The sequence below is a fragment of the Myotis yumanensis genome, unplaced genomic scaffold (assembly GCF_028538775.1).
Source record: "Myotis yumanensis isolate MYYU_CA2020_CCGP unplaced genomic scaffold, mMyoYum1.0.hap1 SCAF_5, whole genome shotgun sequence".
Classification (NCBI taxonomy): Eukaryota; Metazoa; Chordata; class Mammalia; order Chiroptera; family Vespertilionidae; genus Myotis; species Myotis yumanensis.
This window is the reverse complement of record NW_027223756.1, coordinates 87,626,585-87,644,851: the sequence shown is the minus strand read 5'-3', so window position 1 is coordinate 87,644,851 and position 18,267 is coordinate 87,626,585. Positions and strand designations below refer to the sequence as shown.

At 56.6% G+C, this 18,267-nt stretch overlaps 2 protein-coding genes across 6 annotated transcripts; both read left to right on the top strand.

The window, feature by feature from the left end:
- Positions 1-1,735: 1,735 nt before the first annotated feature.
- GET3 (guided entry of tail-anchored proteins factor 3, ATPase) lies at positions 1,736-9,821 on the top strand. The gene is made up of 7 exons (XM_070414003.1): positions 1,736-1,922; positions 2,745-2,892; positions 7,595-7,743; positions 7,824-7,974; positions 8,688-8,795; positions 8,873-9,070; positions 9,480-9,821. The coding sequence occupies exons 1-7, from the start codon at positions 1,762-1,764 to the stop codon at positions 9,609-9,611; spliced, it is 1,047 nt and encodes a 348-aa protein (XP_070270104.1). The 5' UTR covers positions 1,736-1,761; the 3' UTR covers positions 9,612-9,821.
- Positions 9,822-12,252: 2,431 nt separating this feature from the next.
- BEST2 (bestrophin 2) lies at positions 12,253-17,397 on the top strand. 5 transcript variants are annotated; one of them, XM_070414000.1, is made up of 11 exons: positions 12,253-12,321; positions 12,423-12,503; positions 13,271-13,470; positions 13,593-13,687; positions 14,401-14,634; positions 14,727-14,881; positions 15,162-15,239; positions 15,404-15,556; positions 15,642-15,722; positions 15,891-16,045; positions 16,502-17,397. In XM_070414000.1, exons 3-11 carry the CDS (start codon positions 13,319-13,321, stop codon positions 16,923-16,925), a joined length of 1,527 nt encoding a protein of 508 aa, XP_070270101.1. In that variant the 5' UTR covers positions 12,253-12,321; positions 12,423-12,503; positions 13,271-13,318; the 3' UTR covers positions 16,926-17,397. The 5 variants fall into 5 exon arrangements, with proteins under 5 accessions (XP_070270101.1, XP_070270100.1, XP_070270102.1 ...); XM_070413999.1 differs by having other exon boundaries at positions 13,229-13,470; XM_070414001.1 differs by having other exon boundaries at positions 12,275-12,321; positions 12,407-12,503; positions 13,229-13,470.
- The last annotated feature ends 870 nt before the right edge of the window (positions 17,398-18,267 follow it).

Sequence of the window (18,267 nt, the reverse complement as noted above, 5' to 3'; positions counted from 1 at the left end):
GGAACAGTGGTTCTCAACCTTCCTAATGCCGCGACCCTTTAATACAGTTCCTCGTGTTGTGGTGACCCCCAACCATAAAATTATTTTCGTGGCTACTTCATAACTGTAATGTTGCTACTGTTATGAATCGTCATGTAACTATCTGATATGCAGGATGTATTTTCATTGTTACAAATTGAACATAATGAAAGCATAGTGATTAATCACAAAAACAATATGGAATTATATATGTGTTTTCCGATGGTCTTAGGCTACCCCTGTGAAAGGGTCGTTGGACCCTCCCCAAAGGGGTGGCGACCCACAGGTTGAGAACCGCTGCCTTGGAACATGGGTCCCTAACTGAGTCTAGAGAGCGTCTCTAGCCTGGATGAGGTGGTTCTGGGTTGATGACATGTCCCGGGGATGGAGCTCCGTGGAGCTGGGGATCCCATCTCAGAAGGAGGGTATTATTTGAGCTTTCTAAACCGCAGTCCCCCCCCCCCCTCCCCCGCTTATTATCAAGAGTGTCCGCCAAGCCCTGGCCAGCGTGGCTGAGTTGGTTGAGCGTCGTTCCATTCGCGTCAGGGCACACGCCCGGATTGCGCGCTGGAGCTCCGGCAGGGGGCGTGCAGGAGGCAGCGCATCGATGTTTCTCCCTCTCCATTCCTCTCTCTCAAAACCAATAAAAATATTTTTAAATGTCTTAAATTTGATTTTAGAGAGAAAGGGAGAAAGAGAGAGAGAAAACATCGATATGATCAGCTGCCTCCAGCCACCACCACCCCCAACCAGGGATAGAGCCCGCTACCTGGGCATGTGCCCTGACTGGGAATGGAACCGGCGACCTTTTGGTACATGGAAGGAGTCTCAACCAACTGAACCACACCGGCCAGAGCAATAAAATAGCTTAAAAACAAACACATACACGCACAGAAGTGTCCGCCAACGGCCTGGTACCCAGCTTGTATTCCTGTCCAATGCTGAGGTCCAACAGGGGGAACTCGCTAACCTGGAGTCTCCCCTGCCGTGGGGAGCAAACTGCAAGAAGGTTTTCGGGAACAGGAAACACAAGGAGCGCGGTTGCAAGTGTGATCCCTGCCCTGATCTGCCCGGGATGGGGGCTCTGGGAGCACTGGACAAGGGTCTGCGGGCCTTGCGCACAACTGGAGGCAGTCTCCCTCTAGGGCTAGGCCATTCGCAGCCTCCGGAGACGTCTTCAGTCAACTAATCAATCTGTCTGATTTGCGTGAGGAGCCCGCGGCTCACAAAGGAGACGGCCATGAGACCATTTGGGGACCCAGTTTAGAGAACTGGGGGGGAAATGATCGACATGAGGTTGAGCCCATAGCGTCAGGCCAGGGCGAGTCTGGGATCCAACTTCGGGGAAACGGTATGGACCGGGTGCTTGGTGGGTTGCTAAGGAGAGGTGGGAGACTACCGGCACAAGTGAGTGATTGGAGAAAGTAAAAAAAAAAAAAGAAAAAGTAGCCAATGAAAAGAGTGCTGCCAGACTTGGGGTCCAATCAGTGAAGGGGAGTATTCTGGAACGTACCAATATGTTAATAAGCGGGGGCTGTCCGTGAGATAACATAATCGAGAGATCAACAAGGTAAGCCTCGGGAATGGAGAACATTGGAACTATAGCCTCTTCTATGGCGCCTAAAAGCCAGGGGGTGGGGAACGTCCCTCGGGCTGCTGGTCCCGCTGGAGATGTGACCGAGAACTCCCCCCGCAGGTGCCTGGCGTGGTGCGCTCCGCGTGGTCACGTGAGCCGGTTCCAAGATGGCGGCAGGGGTGGCCGGGTGGGGGGTTGAAGCGGAGGAGTTCGAGGATGCGCCCGATGTGGAGCCGCTGGAACCCACGCTTGGCAACATCATCGAGCAGCGCAGCCTTAAGTGGATCTTCGTCGGGGGCAAAGGTGGCGTTGGCAAGACCACCTGCAGGTAAGGAGGCCGCGGCGGGAGCCGGGGAGACCGGTGGGCTGGGCCACTAGGCGAAGGGGGCGGCCCGGGACCGGCTTTTCCACGCCGAGCCGGGCACGGGAGGGAGGGGCGCCGGGGCCTCCCGGGGTGTGCTCTCCAGAAGCTACCTGGAGCGCGTGGACGGCGCCTCCCGGATTCAGGCCCGGCACCCTCTGAGTTGGACCATTTCCGTTAGGGCTCAGGGGCCGAATCACGCTGAACCCAGCGCACGGCGGCCGGGAGAGCCCTTAGGGGTCCCCGTCTGCGGGGCCACACCGGAGGGTGCTCAGAGTCGGGGCCGGGGCACCGGGACAAACGATCCTCGTCTGGTGAAACGTGCTACTCTGTGCCCACGTGGCGGTGGGGTGTGGGGAACGGAGCGAGAGAGGGTAGGTGATCAGACTATTCCAGTCAACCAATAGGAGAGGGAGGGGGTTCCTGGGGCAAATTATCCTGAACAAATGGGACTGAACCATCCCGAGTGCAGTAGGAAGTTCCAGGGACCCCTTAGCTTAGCATTGAGGGGGTGCAAGGGACCCCTGAGTTATGCTGGCTGGAGAGCTGGACCATGCCATGCTGTGCCCGCAAACAAGAAGCAGGCATCAGGCCAGACTGAACCTGGCCACTCGCCAGCTGGAGTGGTCTTAGCAAAGGTCTGAGAAGGGCCCTGCACAGAGACTGGGGACTGATCCCGCAGTCACCCCTGTTCTTAGGGCCCCCGCCTCTGAGCCTCACATCTCCCCATGCAGATGGGGAGCAGGCCCTGACCCGTGCTCCCTACCTTTTGACCTTTTCCTTGCCCAGCTGCAGCCTAGCAGTCCAGCTATCCAAGGGGCGGGAGAGTGTTCTTATCATTTCTACGGACCCGGCCCACAACATCTCCGATGCATTTGACCAGAAGTTCTCCAAGGTGCCCACCAAGGTCAAAGGCTATGACAACCTCTTTGCCATGGTGAGTAGAGCAAGGCTCAGCTCCCCAGTCTGGCCACGGCCCATTCAGGTCTTTCCTGTGGACATCTTCCATCGGCCCATCTACATCCTTTGTCATTCCAGTCTCGCCCCTTCTTCAGCGTACCCACAGGGAAACAACTGAGGAATGCTTGTGGAGCAAAAAGGAAGCCAGAGCGACTGGAGCTTAGTCAGCAAGGGGAGGGAGACATCAGAGAGGTCAGTCAGAGCCATGTGGTGTAGGACTTTGTAGGTCACTGGGAGCAGTTTGGCCTTGATTCCAAGTTTAATAGGAAGCTGTTCATTTTGAGCAGGGCAATGTCATAGCCTTGACAAGTTCCCTGTGGCTGCCATGAGGAGAATGGATTATAAGTTGAGGCTGGAAGTAAGGTCAGTAACCAGGCAAGAGATGAGGGCAACCAGTACTAAGATGGAGGCAGAGTGTTGGGGGAGAAAGGTTGGATTTGGGATGTCTCTTGGAAATAAAGCAGTACAGCTGCTTGGTTGTAATGGGTGAGAGAAAGAAATGAATTTTTACTTTAAGAGAAGGTGGGAGGAAGGGGGAGAGACAGAGAAACATCAATGTGTCTCTCTCACATCGATTGGTTGCCTCCCACACACTCCCTGATTGGGGCCGAGGATCAAGCCCGCAACTGAGGTGCGTGCCTTTGACCGGAAACGAACCTGGCACCCTTCAGTCCACCGGCCGACACTCTATCCACTGAGCCAAACCGTCTAGGGCAGTGGTTCTCAACCTTCCTAATGCCGCGACCCTGTAATACAGTTCCTCATGTTGTGGTGACCCCCAACCATAAAATTATTTTCGTTGCTACTTCATAACTGTAATGTTGCTACTGTTATGAATCGTCATGTAAATATCTGATATGCAGGATGCATTTTCATTGTTACAAATTGAACATAATTAAAGCATAGTGATTAATCACAAAAACAATATGTAATTATATATGTGTTTTCCGATGGTCTTAGGCGACCCCTGTGAAAGGGTCGTTCAAACCCCCCCCCCCCCGCCCAAAGGGGTCGCGACCCACAGGTTGAGAACCGCTGGTGTAGGGCTAAATACATCTCTTGGTTGGCCCCTGAGCAGCTGGGCTGAGGAAGACTAGCAGAGAAGCAGGTTTAGAAGGGACAAGTCAGGAATTCTATTTTGACCACAGTGAATCCACGGTGCCCACTGGACATCCAAGTGGGGACACGGGACAGTGGCTTAACTGTGTGAGCCTGGAGCTCAGAGGAAGTTGATACTGATTTGGGGGTCACTGTCCCGAGGGAGGTATTGAAAGCTGTGTGAGTAAAGAAGAATATGAGAGAACAGAGAGGCCCAGAAACAACCTGAGGGCATGTCAGCATTTAGGGTCCAGAAGTGAAGGAGGCTAACAAGGAGCCACCAGGGAGGTGGGAGGAGAGACAGAGGTTATACCCTCCTGAGCTCCAGGAGGACAAAGGAACTTGGGCAGAAAGAGGTTGTCTGCTCCAGCAGGTACATCCGTTTTAGAGACCACTGGTGAGTGGGGGCAAAAGGCTGTCTGGAATGGGTGAGCTGAGGAAATGGAGACGGTGATCGCCATGATGGGGGCTGAGAAATGGGGCCATCACTAGAGGGAGACGGAAGGGGGGTTGAGGAGGGCTTTTTTGAGAAAGGAGACGCTGGAGCATGTTTGTTAGCCAATGCAAATACTTTACCAGGGAGGGACAAGTAGTGTTGCAGGAAGGAGTGAGGATGCTGACGGAGGACTGTCGGGGGGGCGGGGGGGGGGGCGGTGAGCGACATACAGTGCACAGACCTCTTACATGGACTCCTCCGGGGCCAGGGATGCGGAGGCAAGGTGGAGGGCCTGGGGCGTTTCCTGGGGGGAAGGGATAAGGTGTTGACAGCCAGTGGCTTTTCTTTCTCTCTGAGGCCCAGGTGAGGCACAAGTCTCAGCAGAGAGCAAGGAGTGAGTGGGACGGAAGGGGTTTGAGGAGACATAAGATGGGACATAAACACTCGCAAGAGTGGATGGTCTGGCTGTTGGGTGCCATTGGAGTTTGTGATTGGGAATGGGGAGCAGGTGGGAGTTATTTATCAGGTGTGCTCCCCTCGTGTTCACCTCAGTGTAGCCACACCAGGGACCCAGGAATAACCAGGATGGGGATTTTGGCAACCACAGAGGGGAGGGGGAGTGTTTGTAGAGGCAACCTTTGGAGCCTGGGCTGGGTAAGGGTGCCGGCCAAGAGGGACACTGACAGTGAACTGGGGTCAGGGGAGAGGGAATGAGGTGGCCCAAAGAGGTTTAACCCTTTGCGGTCGTATTAAATTTGGACGTGGGTGTCATACTGTTCGGAATTAATTTCCATTGAAAGAGCAGTGATACATAACATGCAAGATTATGAAGGATAAACAAGATTTATTAATTCTTTTTTGGAACTACGTCACTACTAGTAGAATCACTACAAACGTTATCACTTTCTACGTCAGAGTCAGTATTCAAGGTGCCAAAATGAAACTCTTCACCGTTACTTTCAGATTCGCAGTACACTTCTTTCGGTAACTTTCTTTTTGCCATTTTGGAGTATTATTTTGAAATATCTTAACAAGCGAGAATGCCTAATTACAGTTAAACGTAATTTGTAAAGCTTTATTTGAAATTCTGCGAAGTATCTCTGAAGCTTGTCGATTTCTTCACTCTCAAAAGGCGACTGACTCGCCACGGTGTTTTGCATGGCGAGTGTGGAACGACCGTGTTTGTTTATATTGAGTTTCGATATCTCCGATTTGTCGGGGCAATGTTTTGGTTCGTGACTAGGTCGCTTAGACACTTAAGAGCTTTCAGAGAAATTATGAACTGATACATGAATGAATAGAGTTAAGATTCGTACGGTTCCTTGCTGTGGTGGCTGAGAGCAGACATACGACCGGAACGGTAAAAAAGCTTTGTTGGCTGAGAGTAGACAAACGACCGCAAAGGGTTAAATAACTGAAGCAGGACCAGCTGGCGTGGCTCAGTGCTGGAGCATTGACCCATGAACCAGGAGGTCACAGTTTGATTCCCAGGCAGGGCACATGCCCTGATTTCGGGCCTGATTCCCAGTAGGGGGCTTGCAGGAGATAGCCAGTAGATGATTCTCTCATCATTAATGTTTCTGTCTCTCTCTCTTCCTCTTCCTTCCTCTCTGAAATCAATAGAAACATATTTAAAAAATAACAGCCAGACCAGTGTGGTTCTGTTGAGCATCGACCTATGAACTGGGAGGTCACAGTTCGATTCCCAGCCAGAGCACATGCATGGTTTGTGGACTCCATTCCCAGTGTGGGGCATGCAGGAAGCAGCCGATCAATGATTCTCTCTCATCTTTTTTTTTTTTAATATATTTTATTGATTTTTTACAGAGAGGAAGGGAGAGAGATAGAGAGTTAGAAACATCAATGAGAGAGAAACATCAATCAGCTGCCTCCTGCACATCTCCCACTGGGGATGTGCCCGAAACCCAGGTACATGCCCTTGACGGGAATCGAACCTGGAACCCTTGAGTCCGCAGGCCGACGCTCCATCCATCCACTGAGCCAAACCGGTTTCGGCTCTCTCTTATCTTTTTTTTTTTTTTTTTTTAATATATTTTATTGATTTTTTACAGAAAGGAAGGGAGAGGAATAGAGAGTTGGAAACATCAATGAGAGAGAGACATCGATCAGCTGCCTCCTGCACACCCTCTACTGGGGATGTGCTCACAACCAAGGTACATGCCCTTGACTGGAATCAAACCTGGGACCCTTGAGTCCGCAGGCCGACGCTCTATCCACTGAGCCAAACCGGTTAGGGCTCTCTCTCATCTTTGATGTTTCTATCTCTCTCTCCCTTTCCCTTCCTCTCTGAAATAAATAAAAATATATTTTAAAATAGTAATAACTGAAGCGGGAGGCAAGGAGGCCCAGGTCAGAGAATGGGGTATGTGAGCTCAGAGGTGACCCAGTGACTAGGAATAACCCATCAAGGGTGTGACTGGGTGTGATGGGTCGGAAAATGGATACACAAGCTCTATGCAGGGAAGTGGACCTCTGAGGCCAGTGGAGGGGACTTCATCACAGGACCTGTGCAGTCACCAAGGAGAGGTGACACAGGAGAAGGATAGAGAAGGAGGCATCAAGTCAGGACTGGCCAGAGTCCCCAAGGATGGTCATATCTTTGTGGATTCCACATCTATGTTGAGGACTTCCTGTGTGCAGACAGTTCCTGGTGTCCTCAGGGGGCTGACATTCTGGGTGGGGAGACAGATGAGAAATGTGATGAGTGTATCATGTGAAGGGAGGCTGGATGTTAAGGAGAAAGGCAGGCGGGACAGTGAGGACTGTGTCTGCCCTGTTAGATGAGATGGTGAGGGAAGACTCACATTAGAGAATAATCTGGAAGCAATCAGGGGCCAGGTGGGGGAACAGCCAGTGCAAGCCCTGCAGAGGGCTTTGGCTTCCCTCTGTGGACACTGATCACAAAAATTTGCAATTTTCCATCTGTTTTTAAAATTGTTTGACCTTTTGAGCAATCGGAAGACCTTAATGCCTGAGGGAGGGCCATGGCACCTTGGGGGTCTCCCCAGCCTCTTCCCTGATGGGGCCCTCTTCGGGCTCCCCTGGCCCTGGTGCCCGCCAGGTGAGACGGCCCTGGGAGTAGCAGGAGCAGCCTGAGTCTCGATCCCTTGTGTTCCCCCCCCAGGAGATTGACCCCAGCCTTGGCGTGGCAGAGCTGCCTGATGAGTTCTTCGAGGAGGACAACATGTTGAGCATGGGCAAGAAGATGATGCAGGAGGCCATGAGCGCCTTCCCAGGCATTGACGAGGCCATGAGCTATGCAGAGGTCATGAGGTCAGGCCCAGCAGGCTAGTGCGGCCTGGGACTGGGGTGGAAGAGGGAGCAGAGTGGGCCTGACCTTCATCTCCCCGCAGGCTGGTGAAGGGCATGAACTTCTCAGTGGTGGTGTTTGACACGGCGCCCACGGGCCACACGCTGAGGCTGCTCAACTTCCCCACCATCGTGGAGCGGGGCCTAGGCCGCCTCATGCAGATCAAGAACCAGATCAGCCCCTTCATCTCACAGGCAGGCAGGGCCCCAGGGCATCCAGGTGTCCCCTGAGTGGGAGCCAGTCCCCAGGCCCCCAGATGTGCAGTGACAAAAGCCTTTCTCTCACACAACTCTGGATCCACGATTCCCAATGGGGGGGAGGGGATCTTCATTATGGGGGACTTGGTGTCCCTGCCCCTACCTGCTGAGTGCCCCAGACAGCTTGAAAGCACATATTCCAGAGCCAGACAGCCCAGGTTCAAATGTTTTGCATTCTAATGTGACCTAAGGCAAGTCACTTCATCTCTCTGGGCCTCACCTTCCTTGTCTGTCAAATGGAGAGCATGCGAGTGTCCCTGTTGTTGTTAGCATGATAACATGACAGCCCCACTTCTACACACATCCCACCTCCAAGGTGGTACGTGTGATCCCCCTTTGGGTACCTGTGTCCCAGATTAGTCACATTTGTAGAGCGCTTACTTTGTGCCAGGCACTGTTCTGAGCACATGACATGTTTCAGTTCATCTAGCATACCAGCCCTTGGAGGTAAGGTCTACACATGGGGAAACTCAGCATTCCGGTCAAGCCACCTGGCTATAGTCCCCCAAAAGAAGCGGAGCTGGGATTTGCCCCCTGTGGTCTGTTCAAGGGCCCAGGCTTTTAACCACTGGGAGGTGGTTAGCAGGCCCCCACCTAGGAGGTATAATGGCCCCAGGTAAGCCTCAAGCCCTCCCATGTCCTCCCCCCAGATGTGCAATATGCTGGGCCTAGGAGATATGAACGCAGACCAGCTGGCCTCCAAGCTGGAAGAGACGCTGCCTGTCATCCGCTCTGTCAGCGAGCAGTTCAAGGATCCTGTGAGTCATGGTGCACACAGAGAGTGAGAGGCCCCGGGGCCAGCACCTGGCCCTCACTGTCCTCTCACATCCTGCAGGAGCAGACAACTTTCATCTGTGTGTGCATCGCCGAGTTCCTGTCTCTGTACGAGACAGAGCGGCTGATCCAAGAGCTGGCCAAATGCAAGATCGACACGCACAACATCATTGTCAACCAACTCGTCTTCCCAGACCCTGAGAAGCCCTGCAAGATGTGTGAGGCCCGCCATAAGATCCAGGCCAAGTACCTGGACCAGGTGTGCATGCCCAGCCGTCCACCCAGCCCTCAAACCTCTGATCTTGGCAGTGGGGACCCGGCCCATCCTAACCATGGCACCCCCAGCCATTTACTCTGCGCTCTGAGTCTTTGCTCCATCCTCCCTCTGACCTCTGCCCCAGCCTCCTGCTCTTCACCCCTCCTTCAGTCCCTTCCCCCTAATTCTGGCCATGAAGGAATCGGGCTGGCCTGGCCTGGACACCTCTGACCCTGGGGAGCCAGAGGTCCAGCCCTGGAAACTCTGACCTCACTGGCACCACTCCCCCCTGTGACCCTATGAAGACTGACCCTGGGAGGCCCCATCCCAACCCCTTCGATCTACCCACACCCTGTCCCTGCCTGCAGCCAGGCCCCTGACCAATGTCCTCTGCCCCCTGCCCCGGCCACAGATGGAGGACCTGTATGAAGACTTCCACATTGTGAAGCTGCCTCTGCTTCCCCATGAGGTGCGGGGGGCGGACAAGGTCAACACCTTCTCTGCCCTCCTCCTGGAGCCCTACAAGCCGCCCAGCACCCAGTAGCACTGCTGCCAGCCCCAGCCGCTACCATTTCCACCCACTCTCCACCCCCACCGGGGCAGAGTTTGCACAAAGTCCCCCCAGAGTACAGGGGGAGTCACTTGAGGTGGGAGGCGGGGAGGGGGTCTGTTCCCCCTGGTGGGGCTGGGGTGGCTGTAGCTACCCCTCACCTCTCCCCGCCTCTCGCTTCTCAATAAAATGATCTTAAACTGCTGTGGGTATTGATACAAGGATTTTGGAGTCAGCGCCTCCATGAACATTGCACAGGTTGTGCTCTGCACAACAATGTCACAGCTAGAGGGATGCAGTCACAGCAGACTAACAAAGATGCGTGTTTATTATGGCAATTAAGGGGGTGCTTTTTCTAGCTCTGTATGGGTAGAGGTGTCCCTGCCATAATGCCTGAATTGGCACATACCCCCTTCCTTTGAGGCTCAAAGGGTGTGGGAACCAGGAGGCCCATTGCTGTACCTCAGGCGGGTGGGGAGCGGATTAAGCAGGCAGCGGCCCAGCACCGCCTGCTGTTTGGTTTGGAAATTAGTGGGCACCCTGGGCAGAGGCTGGGCTGGCCAGACTAGGGATTAACAGTCTCCACCCCCCAATTCCTGCCCCCGTGGGATGGAATTCGCTCCACCCAGCACAGTTACAACCAGGAACAGATTAGGTGACCTGATGGTAGAGGACTCAGGCCATAGGTATCCCTGAAGTCCTAACTGTAGAGCCATCTCACTGAGTGGCCTCATGTTTTCCTATAGTTTGAGCTTCATCTCTAAAATGGAGGCAAGTGTGGCCATTCACAGAGCCATGGGACAAATTCGCCTGGCCCTGGAAGGATCCGTCGGCACAGCACCCTGGCAGGCACCCAGTGGGCCCCCTTATCCCCTTCACTCCTCTCTGCAACTGCCTGGACAGCCACATTCGTCCCCACCTGGGGGACCCAGCACTGGCAGGACCTCATGTTTGCAGGTTCCAAGCCAGAGCTGGGTGGGGGTGGGGGAAATGGACAAGAGGTACCTGAAGACACGCATGAGTCAGGAAGTGTTCAAATTGTGCACACCCAGGGTCTGGGTGTGTGAGGGTGTGCGTGCATGTAAGGGGAGCCCAGCCACAAGCCCAAACGTGTCCTGGACTCGACTGTACTGGGTGTGCACAAGCGGGTGTGGGCATGTTGGGGTGGCATTTGTAAACAGTGGCAAAGACCCCCTGGCTCCCAGCTGAACCACCTGGGTTCAAATCCCAGCTGTGCCGTCAAACGACTGTGTCATTTGAGCCTCAGTTTCCCTACCAGATAGTGGGAATGACGAGCACCAACTTCATAAGCCTGCTTGTAAGGACTCAGTGAGGTGAAATAAGTAACTTCTTTACAAATGTTATTATTCGTTGTTACAATGAAGCCTGTGAACTAGCTTGGGCAACCTGCCCCTAGCCCAGCTGGTGTCCAGCTGTCAGAAGTGTGTGGGGACCCTGTGGATGGAGGAGGGAGATGAGCAGGGAGGGGAGAGGTTGGCTGCAGTGTGTATAAATATACATCCTAGGGAGTGGGGGCCTCTGGTCAGGAATGGAGCTGCATCAACTTGAAGCCTGTCCCCTGCCCCCACCCCCCCACCCTGGGGCCAACAGCTAGCAGTGCCAACCTGCATCCACTTTTATGGGCTGTCCGGCAGCTGGACAGCGAGGAGCAGGTTTGAGGGTAGCCAGCCTGGGCCAGTTCCTAATTACCCCAGGCGGGGCAGACATATGCCAGGCTTGGAACAAGGTGTCCTGGCTGACAGGGCTTCCGGGTGGAGCGTCGTAAAGCTATCCACATTCCTAGTGTACAAGGTGGACTGGAGGGGCCCAGGGTCCGGACCTCAGAGCTTTCACCCCTCCCACACCAGGCTGTGTGTTTGGGGGATGGGATAGGGAGGCTGCGTGTTTGTGCCAGGCCAGGAGTGTCCACTTTGTAGGTGTGTCTGTGAAGGGGGAACATCTCTCCTGCCTCCATGCAAATGTGGGGACAAGTTCTTGTGTCCCCAAGCTTGTGTGTTCACAGCAATGCTGAGAGGGTCTGAGATCTGAGGTGTATCTATGGGGGACGGGGGTGCCTGCACACCCACTAAGGGGGCATTAGAGAGGGGGGTCTCATCAATGTGCAAACGCAGGCGAGTTTCATGAGTTATGGTATGACCCTGTCTGGATGGGATTGTGGAGGGTCTGTGGCTGTGGAGGAGGGGTCACTGTCATATGCGTGTGTCCTTGCAACACTGACGGATCTGAGGCTCCCAGGAGAGGGCAGGGCATTCCCACATCTGTTGTGTGACCACGGGTGTATCTTTGTGCAGGAAAGACCAGGAATAAATGTGTGCTACCACCCTCTGCAGGATGGTGTGTGGCTGTGTGTGAAGACTCTCTGGGCTCTGGGTGGGGTCTGCATTTAGCTGGTGTGTGTCCGTGTTGAGGGAAGCTGAACTTGTACCCGGGTCTCTGATGTATGTTTCTAAGTACAGTACATCTTTGTGGCAGTATGATTACAGGTGACTATGGAGTGAACCAGCCCCACTGAGCTGTGTGAGTGTGTGTGTGTGTGTGTGTGTGTGTGTGTGACTGGGAAGGACACAGTCCCCGCCCTCTCCTCAAGCTCTGGATCCAAGATCCCTTGGACCTGCCAGTGACTGCCGGGGAGAGAGACAGGGAGGAGCGAGGGAGGCTGGTTGGATCTCTCCCCCTGCTCCAGGTAACAAACTGGCCAGACTTCTACACATTTCTGAGGCTGCAGCCCGGGGGTGCGGGCCAGGGAGGGACTATCCACGCCCACTCAGCCCCCTCCCACTCCAGGGTCTGGCTTAAGCTACACCCAACGTTGAAGCCACCTGCCCATCTTGTCCCTGTGCCTGCGTGTCCTGCGCCTGCCATCAGGTGAGTAGGGCCCCGGGCCCAGGGGAATAGGGGACCCTGAGGACAGGGGGGCTTGTGGGTAGGAATCAGGCAGGAATCCTTCAGAACCCTCAAAGCATGGAGTGGAGAGCTTGGAAGACTGGAGAATGAAGAGAGAACAGATCCAGGAGACCCAGAAGAAGGGGAAGGATAGCTAAGTGGGAGGGTGGGAGGCCGGGGTAGCTGTGCAGGAGAAGGGCCAGCTTGAGGCCGAGGGGTGCAGGAGGGAACCTGGGGGCCTGGAGGCTTGAGGATGGCTTCCTAGGGCTTCACACGGGAGTGCAGGGGTGGAGGAAGGGCAGAGACTGGGAGCTAGGAGGGGGGGACAGGTGGGATCTGAAAAAGGAATGGGGTGGGGCAGCCTGAGAACCCAGAAACGGAGGCATGGGGACTCCGGGAGTAGGGAAGCTGTAGATGCAGCCCAGGTAAGGGGGTGGGATGGGATGGGGTAGAAGGCAACTCGGTTGACTCAAGAGTTTGAGGGGTGGAGGCTGGTGGGGGCCTGAGGAGGTAGGCGCAAGATGTGGAGAGCAGGAGTCCAGAAAGGGGGTGGCCTGCGGGGGAAGGCTTGGGGAGGGCGGCAGCGGGAGACGGGGCTGAGCAAGGCTGGGAGGAGGCTAGACCCGGGAGGTGGCTGGCCCGGGGGCGGACACGTTGAGCTGAGTCAGACGTCCACCGTCACCCCGCCCATGGCCCGTTGCCCCCAGCCCTCCCGCCGGTCCCCTCCCTCCCCGCTTCCTCCGCCACAGGTGGGCGGTCGGTCCGATCCCTCCTCCTCCGGCCGGACCGGCGCGGCGATGACTGTCACCTACACGGCCCGCGTGGCCAACGCGCGCTTCGGCGGCTTCTCGAAGCTGCTGCTGCTGTGGCGCGGCAGCATCTACAAGCTCCTGTGGCGGGAGCTGCTCTGCTTCCTCGGACTCTACATGGCGCTGAGCGCGGCCTATCGGTGAGGCCCCGCGGCGTGGGGGCCGAGGGGGCTGGGCCCGGCCCTGGTGTGCGGGACTGGAGCGGGAGGAGAGCGCGCGCTGGGGAGGGAGCTCGCCCCTGACCCCGCACCCCTGCCCGCAGCTTCGTGCTGGCCGAAGGCCACAAGCGCTACTTCGAGAAGCTGGTCATCTACTGCGACCAGTACGCCAGCCTCATCCCCCTCTCTTTCGTGCTCGGTGTGTTCTCGATCGAGTTCCCTGTGCCCCATCCCCCGCCCCCAGAAACCATCCATGCCTTTTGGGGACCCCCCACTCCTGCCTCTCTGGGACGCCCCTCAAATCCAGCCCCACAGACCCCCATTTCTGCGTCCTCTAGACAGATGTGGCCCCTTGGACATCACCTGGTCACCTGCCCCTTGAGAATTCCATGTCACCGGAGGGTTTGCCCCTGGCCACCTCCACCTCGGGGACTGCTCCCGTGTCTGCAAAGATTACTAGTGCCCGCCCCCTTCCTGGCCCAGGAGCCTCCTCCAGGGACCTCACAGGCATCTGTCCCCCCAAGTCCAGCCTAGGAAGTATTTCTCTGACAAGTCCTGGCCCCAGCCTCCTTCCCATGTGCTCTGCCCACACGGGTGGGGTTACCAGCCTACGCCCCGACATGGACCCTGTGCCCAACCCCTTCGTATGTCTCTGGCCCAGGGGTTACCTGTTGCCTCTGCCTCCGCACTGAGACCCCAGGCCCCATCTCAGGTGACTCCCAGGTAACCAGAGTGACCCAGGCTGCTCGAGCCACTCTGACCTCAGGGCTAGACCCCCGAGCTCCCAGCCTAGGTGGCCAGCCTGCCGGGTGTTGCTGCTGCGGGCTCCATGTCACTCCTCTTCCCACAACCTGGGCCCACAAGCCCCTGCCCCGTGTCCCCACCGAGCGCCCCTTCCCGGCTCTGCCGCAGGCTTCTACGTGAACCTGGTGGTGCACCGCTGGTGGAACCAGTACCTCTGCATGCCGCTGCCCGACGCGCTCATGTGCATCGTGTCGGGCACGGTGCACGGACGCGACGAGCGCGGCCGCCTCTACCGGCGCACGCTCATGCGCTACGCGGGGCTCTCGGCCGTGCTCATCCTGCGCTCGGTCAGCACTGCGGTCTTCAAGCGCTTCCCCACCATCGACCACGTGGTGGAGGCTGGTGAGCCCCGGGCTGGACGCGGGAGCCTGGCAGGGCGGAGGGCGGAGGGCGGGGCGAGTGACCCGCTCCCCTCCGCCGTCTCACCCCTCCAGGGTTTATGACCCGGGAGGAGCGCAAGAAGTTTGAGAACTTGAACTCATCCTACAACAAGTATTGGGTGCCCTGCGTCTGGTTCTCTAACCTGGCGGCACAGGCGCGGCGGGAGGGCCGCATCCGGGACAACAGCGCCCTTAAACTGCTGCTGGAGGTGGGCTCGCCAGCTGGCCATGCATACAAAACACCAGAGACATTATACCGTCAGACGACGAGCCTCCTAAGAGGCCGATTCCAAACACCCTTCCCTAGCAGCCCCCAGGTGCACAGCTATCTCATGCCCCCCGCCCCCCCGGGGTACACTCACCACTAAATACTCTCCCTGGAGCCCCCAGAAGCACACGGTGACCACTCACCTCCATCCCAAGTACCCACACTAATCCCCACGTGTGAGCTCACTGCCAGGCCCGCTCATTGCTTGCATCTGCCCCCAGGAGCTGACTGTGTTTCGGGGCAAGTGTTCGATGCTCTTTCACTACGACTGGATCAGCATACCCCTCGTCTACACCCAGGTAATCCCGCAGTGCCTCCTCGTAGACCCATCCTCAGACGCACTGGTCTCAAGGGGACATGGAGGGCCAGCTAAGACCCCGTCACAGTGACTCCTAACCCTAGCCCTGGTCTCTCCGAGAACCCGAGGCCAGGAGAGCCCTGACCTGGCCACCGCTGCCCCCAGGTGGTGACCATCGCAGTGTACAGTTACTTCCTGGCCTGCGTCATCGGTCGCCAGTTCCTAGACCCTGCGCAGGGCTACAAAGACCACAACCTTGACCTGTTTGTGCCCGTCTTCACTCTGCTGCAGTTCTTCTTCTATGCCGGCTGGCTCAAGGTGGCTGGGGCCCTGAGCCTGGGCTCCGGGAGTGGGGCGGGCAGGGGCTCGCAGGTCTCCGCTTACCTCCCTTCTCCCCACTCAGGTGGCAGAGCAGCTCATCAACCCCTTTGGAGAGGACGACGACGATTTTGAGACCAACTTTCTGATCGACCGCAACTTCCAGGTGAGACTCCCTTGAGCCCAGGCCCAGGCTCCCCAGGTGGCCCTGGCCTCACTCACCCCTGCCACGACTTGCCCAGGCCTCGCCTCTGAACCATCCTTCTCCCCTTGGCATCACACTCCTGAGGGCCCGTGCTCTGCTACCCCGCCTAGCACGTGTCCACGGCTGCAGGTGTCCATGCTGGCCGTGGACGAGATGTACGATGACCTGGCCATGCTGGAGAAGGACCTGTACTGGGACACAGCGGAGGCTCGGGCCCCCTACACCGCGGCCACCGCCTTCCTGAGGCTGCAGCCCTCCTTCCAGGGCTCCACCTTCGACATCACGTGAGCCAGCGGGGAGGGGGGGGGGGACGGGGGCGGGGCCTGCTGGATGCTAGGCTTATGGCACTGTGAAGACTAATTGAGGGGGGTCTCTGGGACCCCACAACAGGGCTAACGGCTAAACTGGAAATTTGGGGCTAAGAGCTAAAGTCTATGAGGAGAGTGATTGCGGTCAAGGTCTGGGATGAGGCCACTAATTGGGGTCAGAGCTAAGGGCCAAGGTGTGTGAGGATTGGATGGGTGGTCAGAGGCGATACAATGCCACAACTAAGGCTTTGAGGCCTAAGTTTGAGCAGAGCCAGAGGACAAGGCCTGGCTCTTGGGTGAGCGGCCACAATCTTTCGGGATGAGCGAGAAAAATGGGTGGAGTGCAGCCAGGAAAAGCAGTGGGCCTCGGTCCCACCTGTCAACCAAGGAGAGGGGCGAGGTAGCAGGGCTGACCCCCTGTCCATCCCACAGGCTGGCCAAGGAGGACATGCAGTTTGAGCGGCCCGACGGCGCGGACTTGCCGCTGGGCGAGGCGCATGGCGATTTCTTGCAGCGCCTCCTGCCGGTGGGCCCCGGCATGGCTGCAGGAAGCCAGCTGGGCCGGCGCCTGTCCGTGTTGCGCCGCAAGAACAGCGCCGTGTCGGAGGCGTCTACAGCCCCCAGCTGCGCGGGCACCAGCGTCCTCGATGGCGTAGCCCCGGAGGGTGACTGTGGGGACCTACTGTTGGACTCCGGACTTCGAGAGCCGGAACCCGAGCCCCACACGGGGCCAGAGCCGCCAGCCCCCGGGCTGGACGCTGAGCCCTTCACCAGAGTGTCCATGCCCGCACCCAGAGGGCCGGCTCCGCCCTGGCTGCCCAGCCCCATTGGCGAGGAAGAGGAGAATCTAGCTTGAGGCCCTTGGGCCCAAGATCCCCAAGAACAAGGAATCAAGACCCACGCCGCACCCACGCCGACATCTGGGTCCGCATAAGCCCCTCGTGAATTTCATCCGCCGGCTTTAGACCAGTTCCCGCTACCCGTGCTCCTGTCTTCACGTCTGGCCTGTGTCTCCTGTGGGCCGGCCCTGGGCTAAGGGCAAAGGGATTTTTCCAGCTTAGAGCAGCTCATTCTTCCTACCAGCTCTACCCCCCGCCCCCCCCCCCCCCCTCACTGCCTGGAAGGGCCCTATGTGTGTCCTGCCTTTATTGTTTCCTTAAAATGGAGATAGGAGTGCCTACCTCTTTGAGGTGTGAGGATGGGAATGAAATAACAGCTTTAAGGCGTTTGTACATAATAGGTGCTCAATAAAATGTTAGTGGTTTCTACTCAAATGCTGTTAGTCTGACTTCTCCTGCCACGCATTATGCTCAGTCTGATTTTAATAAATTTCCAGGTTATTTCATGATGCCCTGCCCACTTCTTTCCAAAGTCTGCTCTCTGAAATGGCCCCATCAGCGCACACAACTTTACTCACTCATTCATGTACCAGCCACAGTCCCAGGACTACAGCTTCCTGCTGCCAGCCTTGATTCATGATTCTACCTTTCCACGCCAAGTCCCTGAATTCTCACATACCCTTTTAGTGCTCCTGGTCTTAATTCAATCATCTGCCGATGACTCTGTATTTAGATGTCCACACAGGATCCCTCCCTTCTCTAGACCCATAGATCCAACTGTCTTCTCAATGTCTCCATGTAGGGATCTCTCAGGCACCTCGGACATAACAGGTCCCAGAACCAGTCCCCTTTGGCTCCCCAACCTCTCTGTCGGCTCTGTCCGTCCAGATGATGAGGCTAAAAGCTGGAGTCATCTCTTACCCTCCTCCACACTAACCCAGCAGCAAATCTCATCGGCTTGGTCTTCAAACTGTATCCAGATTCCAACCATTTCTCCTTCCTCTAGGGCCCCCACCACTGTTATACACCCACCCAGCTGGACTAGTGACCTCCACCCTAGTCTCCCAGCTCTGGCCTTAACGCCCCCCGTCAGTTCCTCCCACAGCAGCCAAGGGGAGCCTATGAACACCCAAATTAGATAACACGCTTCCACGACTCCCACCGCACTTAGGATAAAAGCTCAAGTCTTCTCCGCAGCTCACAAGGCCCTGAGCAACCTCCCTGCCCTTGTCTCCTCCCTTCCCCTCACTCACTCCACACTATCCCTCTAACCCACCCAGCAAGGTCTCATCTCAGGGCCTTTGACATGGTGTTCCCTCTGGCTGGATCACTCTTCCCCAGATACCTACATGGCCCCTT